Source organism: Chlamydotis macqueenii, chromosome 20 (assembly GCF_036417535.1).
Source record: "Chlamydotis macqueenii isolate bChlMac1 chromosome 20, bChlMac1.mat, whole genome shotgun sequence".
NCBI classification, from domain to species: Eukaryota; Metazoa; Chordata; class Aves; order Otidiformes; family Otididae; genus Chlamydotis; species Chlamydotis macqueenii.
This window is the reverse complement of record NC_141575.1, coordinates 11,691,057-11,708,247: the sequence shown is the minus strand read 5'-3', so window position 1 is coordinate 11,708,247 and position 17,191 is coordinate 11,691,057. Positions and strand designations below refer to the sequence as shown.

Sequence of the window (17,191 nt, the reverse complement as noted above, 5' to 3'; positions counted from 1 at the left end):
CCAGCAAGGGTTATGGGGCTGAGGACCCCTCAGATGCAGCTGGGAAGTTGTCTGAGCTTCAAGCAGGGGCAGGCAGAGCAAGATGGGGGCTGGGGACAGCTGCATGGCCTGCTGACGCCCCATGCTCCCTCCCCATCCCCTCACCCAAGCCTTTCCCCCAGGTGACAGTTGTCTTGCAAAGCCCTGGCAAGTTGGATTTGGGGCATGGCAGTGTGGCCGTGGCTGCTGTCCCCCCATGCAGGCAAATGGAGTGGAGAGCAATGTGTGGGACCCTCCACTCGCTTGGGATGACCACAGCATCACGTTCCCCCAGCCCAAGGGATCCCCAGGAGGGCAGTGCCGCTCGTCCCAGCTCCAAGTAGGCTCCTCTGAGCCTGGCCCCTGGCGGGACGGGGGCCTCTGGCGGGTGCCTACCATCAGGGGCGTAACGCAGGGCATTGCCCGATATCTCCCGCTCCCCCACCAGCCACACGTAGCCGGACCCCGTCATATTGAGCATGGCTGCTGATCTGTACACCGTGGCCGCATCATCCTCACTGCAATGAGAAGAAGGGAACGGCAATGTGGCTCCAGGTGCCGGACGGCCCCTCTTCTCCTGTGTCGGATGCTGGGAGGCGGCAGCACACACATCCCCAGGCGGTCCTCCCCTGATAACAGGTTTTCCTGGGCAATGGCTAATTCCTTGATACAACGGGATCCTTTCTCACAGCTCCAGCTTATCCCACAGCCCCCAGCATCTGCAGATCTGGCCTGTTCCTTATGGCCCCTGTAGGCACAGGGGCAATAAGACTCCCCTCCTTCACGTGTGGGCCAGGATACATCGTCGGTAGCTATTGGTGCTTCCGCAGCTGCTAGCGCTTCGTAGGACAGCCAGACATCTCGACCACGCTCACGGCTGCAAGCTGCCTGGCCAGCAGCACCCCCCACCTGCCCGGGACACGGGGCTTTGCGTGGATTTTCTCCCACGCTCCTTGAAAGGACGACGTGCCCCAAATCCCCCCTGACTCCCGCGTTGCAAAGGGGGGAGCGAGGAAATTGGTGCAGGGAGGGGAAGGGACGGCTCTGCCTTACCTGGCAGAAAGGATGATGACGCGAGCCTCCAGCTCCTTCGCCTCCAGCAGCAGCGATGTCACGTTTTTGGTTCCAGGGTCAAACTGAAGGACTTTCTCAGCCTGCGATCAGTGTGAGCAAAGCTGGTTAGTGCGGGAGCCCCAGGACTGCCTGTGAGAGCCATGCTATCTAGAAACGGGTCAAGAGAAATCATTAAACTGCACAAAAGTCTGCTAAATAATGTTGGATATAGCTATTTTTTTCGTTTTTTCTTTTCTTTTCTTTCTTTTCTTTCCTTCCTTCCTTCCTTTCTCTTTTAAGGTTTTGGCTTTTTGGTTTTGTTTTTTTTTTTTTTTTTTTTTTGCACTGTGCATGCAAACTGAAGTCAATCAAGACCCAAAAAGAGGCGTGCATTGTACAGGAAAGAGAAAAAGGCTTTGAAATGCAATTGAAAACTCAAACGAGTGTTGTTTTTCAAAAACATGGGAAATGAAAAAAACATATTGCACAGGGTTAACCTTTGGGAGTGAAAGTGAGCAACTTACACCAAGGAACTGTTTCCTTTGGGGAGGAAAGGGGGTTGGTTCAACTTTAAAAAAAAAAAAAACTTGCAAGTTAATTACTGGTTCACATGCATGTTTCAAAAAGAAATCCTTCCAGAGTCAGCTGGCTAGGTTTCCATTCTCAAGTCCAAACCAAGCTATCTCAACATAAAAACGTGCTACCAAGAAACATAGTCATGGATCTTTTTTTTTCTTTCTTTCTTTTCTTTTCTTTTTTTTTCTCTTTCTCTTTTTTTTTTTCTTTTATTTTTCTGGTGGCTGTGGCTATTTCTCATTTGCTAGTTAGGTTGGTGGGCGGCGTGCATTTCCATGCATATATACCTTGGGTCCTCGCTTGTTGTCATAGGAAAGTTGGTCGAGGTTTTCATAGTTCCTTTTTTTACTCTGATGAATAATGTGCACAGAGAAAATATGTAGACACAGAAGAATATTATAAACAGTTGAAAATGACGTGTAGTAAAGCAATCCAACATCCACCTCCTCCTCCACTGTTTGCTAAAGGGTCTCTATAACGCTGGAGCTCGCAAAAACCACTATCAGGAGAGAGGGCCTCAGCGCTCACGGGAGCGTCACGGTGCAAAGCCGTACCGGTCAGAGCAAGCCTGAGTGCCGCGGCTGTGGCGATGCAGTTGCATTTCCCGTGTGGGACTGGGGAATTCTTCAGCAAGGAATTTTTATCTTAAGCTCAGAAACAATCTACGCATCTCTAAGGGCCTAAGAGGTGGGATCTCCATGGAATTACTGTGGAAGTAAAGGACACAATGTTGTGTACGGGAAGTGCTGGATAAAGGCAAACTGTTACAGTTAACAGAATTAGCATCACTACCGTCACTATTACCGTTACAACCCTGCTCACCCTGAGAAAGTTCGCAGCGCGTGAGGTGTCTCAGCTGAACCTCTCACCTCCTGCAAGGAGGGAGCAGCTTTTTGGAGCTCTGTTGCCATCCAAAAGAGAAAGAAAAAGCTCCCTACGTCCCGTGTTGGCTCAAAGCGTGGCGATATGGAGCAATGGTGATCATGGGATGACATTGCAGCTTTTACCTGGTGCTCGGGGAGGGCCGGGGGTGCTTCGCGGGTCTGTGGCACGCGGGCAGCCCTGGGAGGTGCAGCTGCCGGTGACTACGGTGCCTGTACCCTGGCCCTGCGCCTGGCTGGTGGGGTTCACTGCTTGGTGGTCTCCGTGCTGCTGGCTGGAGCATCGCGCCCAGAGCGGGGTGTGATGCTGACCCTGCAGATAACAGCCCGGAGCAGAGAGCCTGCTCCCCACCTCGTCTCCTGCCTGAGCCACTTCTGCTGCTCGGCCCCAGAGAAGCCAGGGGCAACAAATCTACTTGGGGAGGTTTCCCCTCCTCCAGGCTGAGGGCTGGCGGCCTCTGCTCTCGGAAGCCTTGGCCCTGCAGAGCCCTGTGGGTGGTCCTGGGAGCAGCCCCTGCGGTCACGCCAGCAACGTCAGCCCGACAGTGCTGTGGGACAGCGCTTGGCAGGTTTTGGTGGGACACAGTCCGACCCCTTCTTCTTGGCCCCGTGCCACCCCAGCTGGGCATCCCTGATCTGCGTGTATGGGCTGCGCGACACGGCTCTATTCCGATCTCCATTTCGCAGCATCCCATGGCAATGGCAACTGATCCCTGCCAGGAACCCCACCCTTTGCACCCTGGTAACGCAAGGGCTCCTGTTCCCAGGTTGTTCCTTAGGCAGCCATCTCTGCATCTTGCTTTACAAACTAAACAGCTTGCCTCTTCCTGAGCGCTCAGACCAGTCTTGGGCAGGACATTTTGCCCAGGTCTCCTTTCCATCCAGCTGTGCCATCTTTCCTTTCTTCTCCTCGGACACAGCCCGGGAGGTTTTTCATTGCTCAGAGAAGCTGGGTTCTTGCAAGGGAAAGTATCTGAGGAGGGACAATCTGCTCAGAGCCCAGCTCTGCTTTCACTTCCCATGACGTCCATGGCGAGGATTTCTGCAATGGCTTCTTAGCGTGTGCTCAGATCACCGTGAGACCCAGAGTAAGAACTGCCTCCGAGGAGAGCAGAGCCGCAGCACCAGGACAGCATGAATATTCTCCAGTGAGAGACACTGGCCACTTTTCCTCAGGCACCATCAATCTAGCTGGAAACTCAGTCATCCATCTTGCAGCCTCCAGCCACGGATGACCTCGTGTGCTCAGGATGCGCTGGCGCCTCGACCCAGGCTGGTCAGCAAAGTGAAGCAGAGTCTTGGGTGCAGCAAAGCTGGACCTGATGGCACCTGATCACCTCTGTCTCCCCTCATCCCCATCTCTATTGCCAGAACTAGAGCAGTAATGTCTCATCTCTTTCCACTTTTTCTGTGTGGTCCTACAGCACTTCCCTGCTCCTCAGCCCATGCAGAGACCTGCAAATTCAAAATCCATTTTTCACCATGTTCTCCACCATTCACTCAAAAAATTACCACTTTCATGAACACCACTGTCCCACAGCAAGGGAGCCAGCACACCAGGGACCTGCCATCTCTGACTTGGACAAACGCTGATTTTCACAGTCTGGCATTTCCCCCTGGACCCAGGCAGCATTGGTGCAATGGCAGGCAGCATTGGTGCAACGGTGGGCTGGCCCACATGGATGAGCAGAGCTGTACTGGGATGAAGCAGTAGCTCCAGGCTGAGTTACTGCAGTCAGACCTAAGACAAGGCTAGCACGTGGGCCGCTCCAGGGTTGGCCAGCCTGGCCCAAGTGCTGGGCTCTGAACGTGTGCTTGAAATGAAAACCCACACAACGGTGCCTCAGTGACACCCAGCACTGGCACAGACTCCAGGAACAAGCCACGCTCAGATCCAAGAGCTCAGGTGGGCAGGTGAGCCTCTGACCCAGCCCCAGGTCCTCGGGGGCTGCGATGCCAGCCTTGAAGAGGTCAAGAGCACATCTCCTGCCCACTCCCTCCTGAAGGCACAGGCTGCCCTTGAGGAGGCTGTGGAGGGGTCCAGGGTACCACTTCACGGCATGAAGAGAGTCAGTAGGGAAGTAGGCAGAAGAGATTGAGGAAGACAGGAAAGCCCCAACATGAGTATCTACCACCTTCAAGATGAGTTCAACCAGTCAGTTTGACCAGAGCAAGCTCCTCAAAGGAGAAAGAAACAAGACATGGTGGCATGCCCCGAAGGTGGCCTGCCATCACAGAGCACATGCTCCAGGCTGGAGGACAGCCAGGGCATTTGCCCAGCGGCTGCCAGGAGACACCAAGACATGTTGTATAAGCAGTGCAACAGACCCTCCTTCCCCCATCTTTCAAGCCTCAGATCTCAAAGGCTTTCATGTAGGATGGGTGCGCTGAAGAAATACACCCTGTGCCTGGGAGCATTGTGTGGAGCAAGCAGAGAGTGAAGGCCTGAGCAGCAAAAGGGGATGCACGGGAGCTGCAGGAAAACGGAAAGTGGAAATCAAAAGATGCAAGGAAAGGGAGGACAGACTGACAGTGGGAACAACCTTTCCACAGCTCTCCCTGGGTGAGGGACACTGTGCTGGGAAGAGGCTTTGGAGAGAAATACTGGCCCAGTATCATCCAGCACAAAGCTGCCTTTGGAGGCAGGAGGACCCCACCATGGTTGGGGGCACACAAGTGCCTCATGATAGCTCAGGATGCAGCAAGGATGAAAATTCTTGGAAACCACCACCAAAACCAAAAGCCTGTTGGTCAGCATGGCTTGTGCCAGCCTGCACCCTTGCACCAGTTGTTCCTCCAGTGGCTTGACAAGAGGTGAAGAGCAGCAGTGGCAGGCTGCTCACGCTGATCTTGTACCTCAGCTGCCAACTCCAAGCACGATAATTGACTATGGCCACATCTCCTCAACAGCAGCTGCCGGTGGGGCCGGAGAAGAGTGGGTCGTGGTCCCTGCCTGCGACCCAGGAGGGAGCAGCCAGGAACAGGTGCCTGCTGTGATGCTGTTGGAGACTTGGAGATGGGCTCGGACTGCCCACCCAAAGGGGACGTGCCCACCCCAGGCAAGAGGACGTGCTGGGTCTTCACTCCATAGGGCAAGAGGTGGTTCCTTGCCTTCCAGACAGGCGCCTGCCTTTGAACCACTGCAGCCGAATGGGTCCCTGTGTTCTCCTTCCCTGGTTGGCTTGAACGCTTGCTTGGTCCTTTCACTCAACGGCAGCAGGTCTGTGGCAGTCTTCCTGAATCTCTGGCAGGCTCGAAGACCTCCCCTGCCTCCCTCCCTGCTCCCCTGCGTGACCCTGAGCGTGGGTGCAGAGCACCTCCTCAAAACAGCGGCTCCTGCCAGCTGTAGCCGCCCTCTCATAACAGCATGGGGTGTCAGGAAAGCAGCGTTTGGCGTGTGCTTCAATGGAGATGGGAACGGGGGCATCAGCCTGCAGCCGCAGAGCTGGCAGCTTTATCGAGAGGGCGCGTGACACTTCCGCGCATCAACGCGCCGGCTGCCCTTGCCCCTCCTAAGCCACTAAGGTGAGCTCCGGTTAGCCAATTCAGAAGCTGCTTTTCGGGTTGGTTTGGCACTGCTGGGTCTGCCTGGCCCCTGGGTGGCTGAAATGGGGCAGGCCCTTCCCTAAGCTGAGCGACTGGTCCTCTCCTTAGGTGGGAATCTTGGGCGAGGCATTTGCAGAGCTCCAGGTTATCCTTCCCTTCATTTTGTAGTCGATTTACATGTAGGAGATTTTGACCATGGCAAAGCAAGTGAAATGAATAAAGTACAAAGTTCTGTCAGGTACTAGTCAGACACTGTTGATGCTTTAAGCATGTCAGCCATGTTACAATGGAAAGAAAAGGTGTTTTACATACAGAAATCTACATACATACAACAGCCCAAGACTTCTAGATTTGTTGTTGTTGCTTAAACAAAGCTACAAGACAATGTTCAGGAACTGACCTTGGACTCTCGCTCCTCCAAGAGGGTCTCCAGCTTCTTTTGTGCAGCACGACCTTCATGGTCGTCACTGACTATCAGAATGACGTGGTTCCAGTTGAAGACTCTCATCATCTCAAACCAGACGTTGGCCTGGTGAGAGTAGGGTGGGACCGTGCGCAAAAAGGAGAGGTGGATGCTCTGCAAGGAAAAACAAGAGCTCAACACAGACTGGTTGGGTCATTGGCCAGCGTGCGTCCCAGGGACAGGGCAGGTTTGCAGGGACAGGGCTGGGATCGTGAGACCAAAGAGGCAGAGTGGCAATTTTTGGTAGACCTCTGGGTTGAACACCTTGAGCTAGCCTCTGGGACCGGCACTCCTTTCTTCCGACTGAGAAGCAAACCCTTGCTACGATGCTGAGCCCCGCTGCGGTTAGTCCAGCATGTGGCAGGAGGGGCTTTTGCTTTGTGATCTGGAAACGCACAGTGAAGAGAAGTCTGTCCAGCAACCAACCGTCAGCAACATTCAGTGCAAATATAGCCTGTTCTCCTGATGTTTTGAAAATGTTACTGAGCAGAGGACATCAAAAAGAAAACTAATTCCCTTCAGAGAGCGATGAGGAGCGGTTGTAGGTGCATGCAGGTATGTATTAGTTATTTGTCATGAGAGAAGTTCAGAAACACAGCTTTATAACATGGTGTGTGGCTGTTTCTAGGTCAGCTTGTTCTGGACTCATGCCCCAGCTAACCTATCTGATTTGGTTAAAGACATCGTTATGGTCGGATGATTGAGCAATAGCAATTCCAGCCTAATTAAGTAAGGACTCTTTGGGGATCAATTGGACCAAAAGCTGTAGCTGACAGAGAGGTTTCAAAAAAACGCAGCTTTTCCAAAAGGCCCTAGAGTCAAATATTAGGAAATGAAAGCGCTTATGCTCAGCATGGACGCTGCCTGACAAACCAGCGATGTGACGGAGGGAGGCGGAAGTCTGAACAGGAGAGGACAAAAAGGAAAGCGCCATAATATTTCTTTTTTAAGGCTGAGATGGCCCTCTAGACCAAACAGGGCTTTTCCAAACCTGCTTATCCAGGGACCTGACCCAGCACAGGTCAGAAATGTCTTGAATGGGCCAGAGGAATTCACTTTGGGCACGACGGCCACCATGGACCCATGCAGGAGAGATGGGCGGGCCAGATAATGCCTTTTCCTCACACTCAACACGGCGATAAAGTCAAACCGAACCATGTAACGCATAGAAAACATGGCAAAGCCCCTGTCACGGCCAGCTGTCTGCAGCGGGACAGCGCATCTGCTCTCCTGCCCTGGCCAAAACACAGAAATGACACAGGCAGCAACAAAAATACCAAAGCACCTGAAACATTTCCTGATTACTGGAGACCGAGAACTGCGGATGTTCAGAAACAAACCAGAAGAGCAGTAACAAATGTCCCCAAGCTGCAGTTTTGTATGACAAAAAACCTCCCAATTACACGAAGAGCAGGAGAAACGCAGCTCACAGCACCAGCCCAGGACCGCTCAACGGGGTGGGGAAGCCCCGCAGGGACAAACAGTGGAAGGGCAGCTGTGGTCTCCACACCACACGGTGCTCAGGAGCTCTTTGGAGTCAGCTGAGATGCCCAGGCATTTCCAGGTCCAGCTCCACAGCTCAAGCCAGGGACACACAGGATGGGTCTGAGCATTTTTAATTTTTAATCCCTGAGCATTTTCAGTTGGTTCAAGGAAATCCCAGGAAAATTGAAATGGAAATGGAAAAAAAAAAATCAGAAGAGATTAAATAAATGAAAAAAGGACAGAACAGCTAATAGTAGAAAAAAAGAATCAGAAAAATACAGGCTAAAAAATTAAAATTCCAACTTAAAATTTCCTCTGAAACCCAGCAGAGTTTTCCTGGCTATAGCATGGACACATGGGGCTGTACTGCAAAGCAGGCGGATGCAATGATTTCTGCAGCATAGTAAGCCCTTTTTTTTTAAGGCAAAAAGCTATTATAAAGACCTTGCCTTTTAACACAGCCTCTGTGAGACAACTGTCACTCCTTTCAGCTGCACAGCTCATCAGCGCTGTCCCTGAGCACCGCTGCAAGTGCTGCGAGTCCGAGCTGTCACGGATCACAGCCCGTTCCCCTCAGATCAGGTACACAGCAGAAAACCGCTCCTAGTTACAAACCAACAGCTTGCCCTGCAAGATGCTTTGCGGGATTCACATCACTTGCTCTGCTCCGAGTGCGCCTGCCACCTCAGGATGCAAGCGTGGGAATCGCGGAGAGCAACCCCCAGCCAAGGAGCCACTTTCCGCAATATTTTCCTATGTCTCACCAAAACCTGGGTGCTCAGCCCTCTGCTTCCTCAATTCTACTTCTGCAAAAAGTAAAAGTTCATAGAGACTGGGATGGAACGCAGGCTTCCAAGTGGAGTCAGCACAGCAGAAACCACGGGGCTGGAGCCTGAACGCACCGGAGTGAGCGCGCTTGTGGGGCTGGGGCCACGGGCTGGGCCAGGACTGCAGATCACTGCGGGTACTCACTTGGCTGAGAGGAGCACGTGTGAGGAGGAGCTGAGCTGGAGCAGATCATGTGTGTATGCGTGTATGGTGCGTAAAAGTGAGGACTCGGTGTATGCACTAATGTGAGCACATACATGCAGAAAGCATGTGTGTGTGTGTGCCCACGCAGGGAACGTGTTTGGAGGTTTGAAGAGCTGCGCAGTCCGCACATGGCTGGGCAGTGCCTGGGGGAGGGTGCGTGTGGGTGCCTGTCGATGGAGTTTGGGTACATGGGGGATGGGCACACGTATGTGCAGGCATGGCTGTGGGGCCAGCAGGCGTGTGTGTCCGCATCAGGATCATGTACAGGTCTGCGGGTGAAAGGACTGCCACCTTCTCAGCCTCAGTCTGCCTAAGGGCTCATCACAGCTCACTGCCCACAGCTGGCAGAGCAATTTCTCTTACAGACTTGAGGAAATAACGTGGTTTTGTTTCATTACCTATGGAAATCACGTGGTCAGTCCCCCTTCTAGCAATGCGCCCCAAAACTGAGCTGTCTGGGCACTTTAAAGGAGATGGCGGAGATCCCAAATACACAGTTCATGACAATTTAGCAAAAATCATCCACTGGGTACAGAACAGAAGCCATGGCCGGTGTCTCCATGGAAGGAGCCGGGGCTGCTCTGCTCCCTGCTCCCTTCAGCCTGCCCACCCCAGCACATGTGTGGGCGACCCCACCAGAAAGCAGCCTGCCCGCTGCCCCCCATGACGGCTGCGGCCGTGGGAGGGAGCTGAGATGACTGTGATACTGCAGACGTGTGCTGGGAGGGATTTCACACGGGGGGCTCGGGCACAAACGCATCGCTTGCCTTTCCCCGCAGCGCAGGGAGGATGGGACCTGTCTGGGGAGTGGCCCAAAGCTTTCTGGAGTGGTGGGGCTGCTCTGTCCCCCCTCCCAGCCTGAGGCCAGGGAGCCTGTGACGAGCTCTCCTCTGCCGGGACAAGCAGGCTCCGTCGCTGCCATCGGCCCAGGCTTCAGCGCGCTCAGCCCCTCGTCTGCCCTGACGCACTGCAGGCTGCCCCCGTCGAGGCCACGTGGCTCAGCGGCAGCTGTGAAACCCATTCCTGGGGCAAACGTCTCTGCGTTCCGCTAACCAGCCTCTACAGTCACTTCTTGCAGGTGCCAGGAGCCCCGACCCTGACCTCGGTCGAGGGGAATCACTTTTCTCCCCATTTGCAGCGCAGCTTCCCACACTGACTAACAGCGTTTCTGCTGAGCATGGGTTGCCAGTAACAAATGAAAATACCCATCTTGGTGAGCAGTAATCCTTGGGAGGGCACAGAATGTTGTACTGAGATGAGGAACCAGAGGGAAAAGCCATCCCCAGGTCCAGGCAGGAGAGAGAAAGACAAACCCCATGTCAACCAACAGGACTGGGTGCTGGGCACTGCAATGTCTCCCCAAGCGCGGGATGCCTGAACGCCATTTCCCATCTCTGCCAGCAGCAGAGCAGGTCCCAGTTAAGAGCCGCCCTCCATCCTCTGCCGTGCTGCCTCTCTGACAGGGGACGGCATGGGGCTCAGCACCTCGGGGCGCTCAGCAGGTCCCCTCATCCCCATCACGTAGGTGCGGTCCCACGCGGTGGTGACGAACCTCACCAGGCCTTCCCGGCTCTTGAGCTATGCGCTCTCCATGAGCTTTGCCCTCACGCTCTCAGTGTCGTTTCGTATTTCTCACATTGCCAAGAGGTCAGTGTCATCCCGGTTTTTTGGCTGAGAGGTAGAGGAGGTATAATACCCCCAACGACACATGGGGAACACAAGCACGAAAGCAATAGCCCAGTTCAGGGGGCCCAGCACGAGCAGGTCAGAGCGTGATTTTCGCAACGCTCAGTCCACGAGGAGCCCGTGAAGGGCTCTCCACAGCGATGGACGCCACTGCGAGCAGATGGGTACCACCCTGCCGCCTTCACCATGAGCTGTCCCGCGCTTCTCCGGCAGGACCCCGCTCCCCTCACCCAGAGGTGGCGGGGGTTTCAGAGACCCACTCACCGCACAGGCAGGGCTGTGCTGAACGGCCTGAGGATCTCGGTGAGGAAAGGCATAATGATTTTGTAAGATGTAGGCACAAGGAGGCCAAAAAAAAGGCTGCCAAGGCAGAGTGCTCAGCTTAATAGCTGCGATACCATTTCTAGAACAAACAGTTCTTTGAACACGGGGAGCGATAAAGCTTGCTTCTCTCGGGTGTCTTTGTTGAAAGACTGGCTGCAGCTCGCGGACCACTGTGCTTGACTGGAGATGCTCCGCGAGCATCAAAAGGCAGCGGTGAACCTGTCAGTGCTGAGGCCCACGCCTTCCCTCTCCCCGGCAGCTCAGCCTTGGGAGGACCGTAATTAACTCCGAGCCTCCGACCCCCTCTGAAATTTCGCTAAAATTGGCTGATGCCTTCAAAACCAATCAGGGGCATACACACAAAGTGATCTTACAAGCTTGTTTCCATAGAAACTAAGCTGAAAGATATAATTTCCTGAATTAAAAAAAAAAAGGCATGCTGATCACTGGAAGCCAAAAAGGGAACCAGCTGGATGTCCCCGTGTTGCACCAGTCAGCGTGTCCTGCACAGGTGCGCAGAGCCCCGCATTGTCCTGTCCCATGCCTTCACACCCCTCTGCTCCGCTGTCCTCTGCTCCGCTCCCGCCTTCGCCATCCCCTCCGGCTCCTGCCAGCCCACCGCCCCATGTCCTTGCTCCTCTACCCACCCAGATGGGCCTCTGCCCCGTCTCCTGCCCGCAGCCCCCCTCTCTGCAGAGCGCTCACAGTCCTCAAGCCCCGGCTGTCTCGGCGGGAGGAGGCCGAGCGTGGGGCCGGCCAGGCAGGCGTGCTCGCAGAGGTGGGACACGCAGCGCGGCCTCTCCACTGGGGCCCTGCCAGTCAAGAGCCCCCCACAGCCCTGCACCCCCAAATATTCAGTGGGGAGCATCTCCCTGCCATGGCAACGGTTGCTCTGGAGCCAGGTGGATTTTACGAGCCACTTTGGCAGAAAATACATTTTAAATAGGAAAAAATGGCGGAAGCAGAGCCTGCCGGCAAAGCTCCCACTCTCTTGGGGCAAGCACACAAATTCAGCACGAGGCCGTGCTGTGGGAAAGGCGGCCGGTTTGCTTTGGTGAGCAGAGCTCTACCGAGGTGGAGCTGGACCGACAAGGCCCCCGCTGGTGACCCTGCCGCTCAGACCTCTCTCGGCAGCACGAACTGCGCTCCCCCTGCACAGTTCCCGCCTGCTGCCTGCCCTCTCCCTCATCTGCCCGCTCCGTGCCATCCCTTTCCTTCCAAGGGTGCCTGGCGGGACCCTGCCAGGGCACGCGGGTCCCCCCCCGCCAGCCACCATTGCTGTCCCTGCCGCGGACATGGCTTGGTTGTCACCCTGCCGTGGTTTTACCAGGCGGGAGATGCCGAGCGCTGCTGCTGCTCCAGCCGAGCAGTCCTGTGGGATGCATCTCTGGGAGCCCCTGATCCTCCCTCCTGGAATTTGGCTTCATTTGGCATGTAGGCGGGTGACTATTTTTGCACTGAACGTTTGAATTTGCCAATATTCACATTTTCCAAGCAAAGGCCGATTTGCCCTTTGAAACAGGCTCGATTTCACCCAATGAGCTCGGGCACCTGGAGGAAAACCCTCCACCACCTCCACCACAGCTTGTGGTCCGCCTGGCTCTGCTCAGCTCCTCCTTTTGGTGTCACGAATCCCAATGCGCCTTTGCGAGCCGCGCTGGGAGCCCAGCGCCCGGGGCACAGGCCGGCCATGGCAGCATCTCGTGGGCCAGGGCAGGGTATTGCCCCCAGCACCCCGCACGCGGCAGGACCTCATCCAGCCTGAACATCTCCGTGTTTCCACAGAGACAGCGGACAGTAGTTTGAGACACTGGAATTTAAACATCTGTCTTGAGTGCTGGCCAGACTGAATGTCATTTACGGCCTCGGGATAACTTGGTCGTCAATTCTATTATCTCCCATACTAATGTCACACAAACCCAGAGGAATGAACGCAACCAAACAAGCTCCCAGCCCCAGAGAGCTCCTGCCCGACGTGCAGGCTCCACTAGGATCCTCCTGCCCCTCCACAGCCCCCCCGCGCCCGGGGAGCGCCCCGGACCCCGGCTGTGGCTGGTGAGCAGGGCAGGGGCTAGTCAGTGAGTTTGCCTTGGCTGAGGAGCAGCGAGCCCAGCAGCCCGGCAGAGAAACGCCGCAGAAATCATCCAGCACTATGTAGGTCAGCACTGGCAGCTGCAAAAAAAATCGTGTATGGGGGATGCGGGAGAGAGAGGGAGGGAGCTGCAGGGTTAGCTGGGGAGGACGGATGGACAGACAGACACAGAGAGCGGCAGGGCAGCGCGGACATGGTTAACCCTCCTGACGGGCGCTCCCGATTCACACCACACGTAGGGGGTACTAGGCCAGAAACATGCAGCAGTTACCTTATCGGAATATATAGACATGCGTGTTGTCAGACCAATGACAGGGATCCGGTAGAAGCCAGCTGTGTATGATACGGGTGTTGGTGTGAGGTGGTCGTTGGGAGCAGGAGGGTGGCTAACTAAGATTGCATAGACCTGTAGGACAGGATACACGACACAAACATTATTTCACAGGAGCACATCGGCCATCCGGTGTGATTATTTTTTTTTCCTCTTGGCACTGTTAAAAAGCCCCGTGTTCACACCATCACGGCATTCACGTAACAGGGAGCAGCGAGGCAAGGACCGCGGCGGGGAGCGAGGGGTGCCGTGCCGCGGGGAGCGAGGGGTGCCGTGCCGCGGCGCAGGCTGCAGCCCCCGCGGAGGTGAAGGCTCTGCTCAGGGTTGCATCTCGACGGAAATGCCGTGACTAGCTGCTCCGCTCGCTAAACTAATAACTTCCATGGATTACAGATTAAAGGGAAACATCGCCCTTACAGTCACACTGCGTAATGCGATTTCTTTAACCACACATTTAATACCGGGTTGTAATTCCCCTCCGAGGACTATTATAAACAAAGTGGTCAGCTGGGACTCCGAGCAGGAGAGGATCGCGGAGCCAGGGAGAAAATCAGCCATCTGGCCCTGAGCGCACAGGGAAATGGGAAAACTGGGGGGGTGGTGGGGGGCAGGAGCTGGGATCTGCCTGCAGCGCGCCGGGGCAAAGGGGCACGGGGGGTCCGGGTTACACCGAAACGGGGAAGGAGAATCTCGGCTGTTATTAGAGGGCTGGGATTTTGGTCTCCAGCAGGATCCTATTTTGTGTTGAGCGGAGCGGAAGAAGCTGGGCAATCCCTGGGGGATCCTTTGTTACACGAATGCCCTTTCCCAGCACAGGGAACGTCCCCAGCTCGTGACAGGGCTCCAGCCAGGGTGAATCCGTGCAAGGACTTTGATGCCTGGGAGGAAATAACACTTCTGCCTCCTCCAAGCATCTGCCCCATCCCTGGGCTGTGCCCTGCACCTGGGCTAGGGGCTTGCTAGAATAGGAGAGGGGGTGCAGCACGCGTGGGGAAGGGGCCCTGGGGACTGGGTGGGGTGGTAAGAAGGGAAAATCCTGCCTGGTGTTGGGTGGAGAGGGAGCTGGGGCAGGGGTTGGAGACCCTACCCTGGGAGAAGGGTGGAATTACTGGGGAAGGGGCTGGGGAGGTCAGCAGGGGAGGCAGGAGGGGAGCACTTGGTGCGGCACGGACACGAGGGGTGGGTGAGGACCTGCACGCAGCAGGGCTGGGGCATGGGCCCTGCAGCAGGACAGGGGGGACAGGCCAGGGGCTGCATGGGGGCGACGGCTGTGCTGTGCAGTACAGCAGCTGAGTGACAGGAGCCATTTTGCACACGCAGGCTCCCAGCCTCTCCTCTGCCTCGCAGCCCCCCCGCTCGGGCACTGCGCCAGCAAGGCCCGAGGGTGGCTGTGCCCCACACTGGGGCTGTGGGGCTGGGAGAGCCCCTGCCCGTTGGGACAGCACGGCCACCCCCCGCACCCTCACCCCTCTGCACACCAGCTTAGCTGCCCCCACATCCCACCACTCACACATGGATGTGCCAGCGCCTGCACCCCGTGCCGGCCCGGGGGTCCACACCTCGGGCCCCTCCAGCTCACTGGCTCTGTGTGCATCTGGGTGCACCCATGCATTTGGGTGGGGGCGTGTGAGTCTCCATGGCACGGGTGCTCATACCATTGATGTGCGTGTTTGTACGGGCCCACATACGCCTTTTGCACGGGCACAGGTGTGTTTGGGGTGCAGGTGGGTGTGCCCCTCTGCCCACCTGATGGCCCCGAGTGGGGGAGTGGGGCTGGTCAGCCAGGCTCAGCACCCAGCACACACGCAGGGAGACCAAGCTGCTGGGCCACCGGCAGCCCAGGACACCCGGGCTGCACCCCCCAGTGCTGCAGATTCCCGCTGCTCCCTTGTGTGCGCTGTGACCTGTGCAGGCGGGAGGAGGGAGCGCGCTGTGCTTGCGTGTGCAGGCCTGCATGAACGGTGTGCACTCTGTGTGTGCCCACGGCTCCCTGCATCTGTGTGCATGCATGTAGAGTGTGTGTGCACGGCCATGACTCTGTGTGTGTGTGTGTGTCCCCACGCTGTGCATATGTGACTGCAATCTCTGCCGGTGTGTGCCTATCTCATGTGCGTGCATGGCAGTGGGCGTGCTGGTGTGCCTGCTTCACACATGATGTGCTGCTGGGGGGGGCCATGGCGCTGTGTGCAGTGGCAGTGCACTGCCGTGCGAGTGCATGACCTGGGGTGTGCATACGTGAAACATTCTGTGTGCGTGTGTGTTTGCAGCACATGCAGTGGGGTGTGTTTGTGCGTCACCTGGTGCAGTGCATGCTTGTGGATGGGGCACAGCACATTTGCACACCAGTATGAGCGCAGACATGTAGTGTTCTGCATGTGCGCCCGTGTTTGCACAGCAACGCATGTGTGTGCGTGCATGCAGCGCAGCCCATGGGCCATCCCACTGCCATATGTGAGGGCATGACGTGTGCGCATGCATGATGCTCCCCATGTCCCCTCTGCCCAGCAGTGTGCAGCTGCCCCTGTGTGCCCACCGCGCGTGCACGCGCAGCTCTGTGGGTGCCCATGGCAATGTGTGTCTCTGCATGGTGCATGTGTGCGTGCATGTTGCAGTCTGTGTGCATGGTGGTGTGTGGGCATGCCTGCGTGCCTGCTCTGCATGGGTGACCCCTGGGGTGCGTGCGTGAGCCCCGGGTTGTGTGCGGGTGCCCGTGCGGTGGAGCACGCACCTGGCCACGCTTACATAAAGGCTGCAATGCGGGCAGTGGGGCCCTGGGACAGGACCCCGCTCACTGCCGCTTTGCTCGCCCCGAGCCCGCGGGGGCTTTGCGGGGCCGGGGTCGCCGCGGGGCGGGATGAGGGGATGGTGGGGGGGGGGGGGTCGTCGCCGTGCGGAGGGTGCCCGGCGGGGGGAGCCGCCGGCCCGGGGTACCTGGCTGGAGATGAGGTCTTCGCAGACGGAGAGGGCCATCTGGATGGCGTTGGGCTTGTGCGTGACCGAGGTGGCGTTGAGCTGCAGCTTCCAGGTGCCGTGCCGCTTGTTAGCCTGGTTCACCGCCTCGCGGAAGATCTGCTCGTGCTTCTTGGTGCTCAGCACCGCGCCGATGTTCACGATCTTGGGGTCGCAGCCGGCGCGGGCGAAGGAGGAGGAGAAGAGCAGGGCGAGCAGCAGCAGCCGCATGGTGCTCATCCACGGGCGGCCCGGAGCCCGCCGGGCCCCCCGTCCCCGCCCGCTCCCCGCCGCTCAGCGCAGCCCCGTGCGGGGCCCGGCCCGGCGCGGCGCGGGGCGCGGGGCGCTCTCCGTGGTGCTGAACCGCCCGCGCCCGCCCCGCGCCGCCCCGCTCCGCGCCTCCTCCTCCCGCCCCGCCGGCCCCGCGCTGCCGCAGCGCCCGCCCCCCGGCCCGCCCCCACCCCCGGCCCCCAGCCCCTGGTCCTGCCCGGAGCGCTGGGCGATGGTGCGGGGTGGGTTGGATGTCCGCACCCAGCCCCCGCCCGAGGCTCCTGCTGCCGGACAGCGCGGGCACGCGGGGACAGAGGCTGCGGGGCTGGGCTCTGGCTCCCGCACCCTTAAAAGTGGAGCTGGTGCAGAGCTCGCCTGGGGCTGAGCCCCCAGCTGCAGCGGAGAGCGTCCCCGGGGGTCGCACTCCGCCCTTGGAGTCACAGGGTGGTTTGGGTGGGAAGGGACCTTTCAAGGCCACCCAGCCC

The 17,191-nt window shown here is 57.2% G+C and overlaps 1 protein-coding gene across 13 annotated transcripts in view; it reads right to left on the bottom strand.

Moving 5' to 3' along the window:
- Positions 1-16,756, bottom strand: part of GRIN1 (glutamate ionotropic receptor NMDA type subunit 1) — a 38,134-nt gene extending 21,378 nt beyond the window's left edge. For 9 of the 13 annotated variants that reach the window (XR_015260711.1, XM_086763651.1, XM_086763644.1 and 6 more), the window contains exons 1-6: positions 16,419-16,756; positions 13,428-13,562; positions 6,475-6,651; positions 1,935-1,997; positions 1,072-1,172; positions 415-536 (exon numbers count right to left, since the gene is read on the bottom strand). Coding sequence is in view for 12 of the 13 variants with exons in the window: in XM_086763651.1 (XP_086619777.1) it covers positions 415-536; positions 1,072-1,172; positions 1,935-1,997; positions 6,475-6,651; positions 13,428-13,562; positions 16,419-16,676 (856 nt within the window). In the remaining variant the exon portion in view is untranslated. The remainder of the gene's footprint in view (positions 1-414; positions 537-1,071; positions 1,173-1,934; positions 1,998-6,474; positions 6,652-13,427; positions 13,563-16,418) is intronic. The other 4 variants (XM_086763649.1, XM_086763653.1, XM_086763642.1 and 1 more) reach the window with 1 other exon arrangement.
- Between the last annotated feature and the right edge of the window lie 435 nt (positions 16,757-17,191).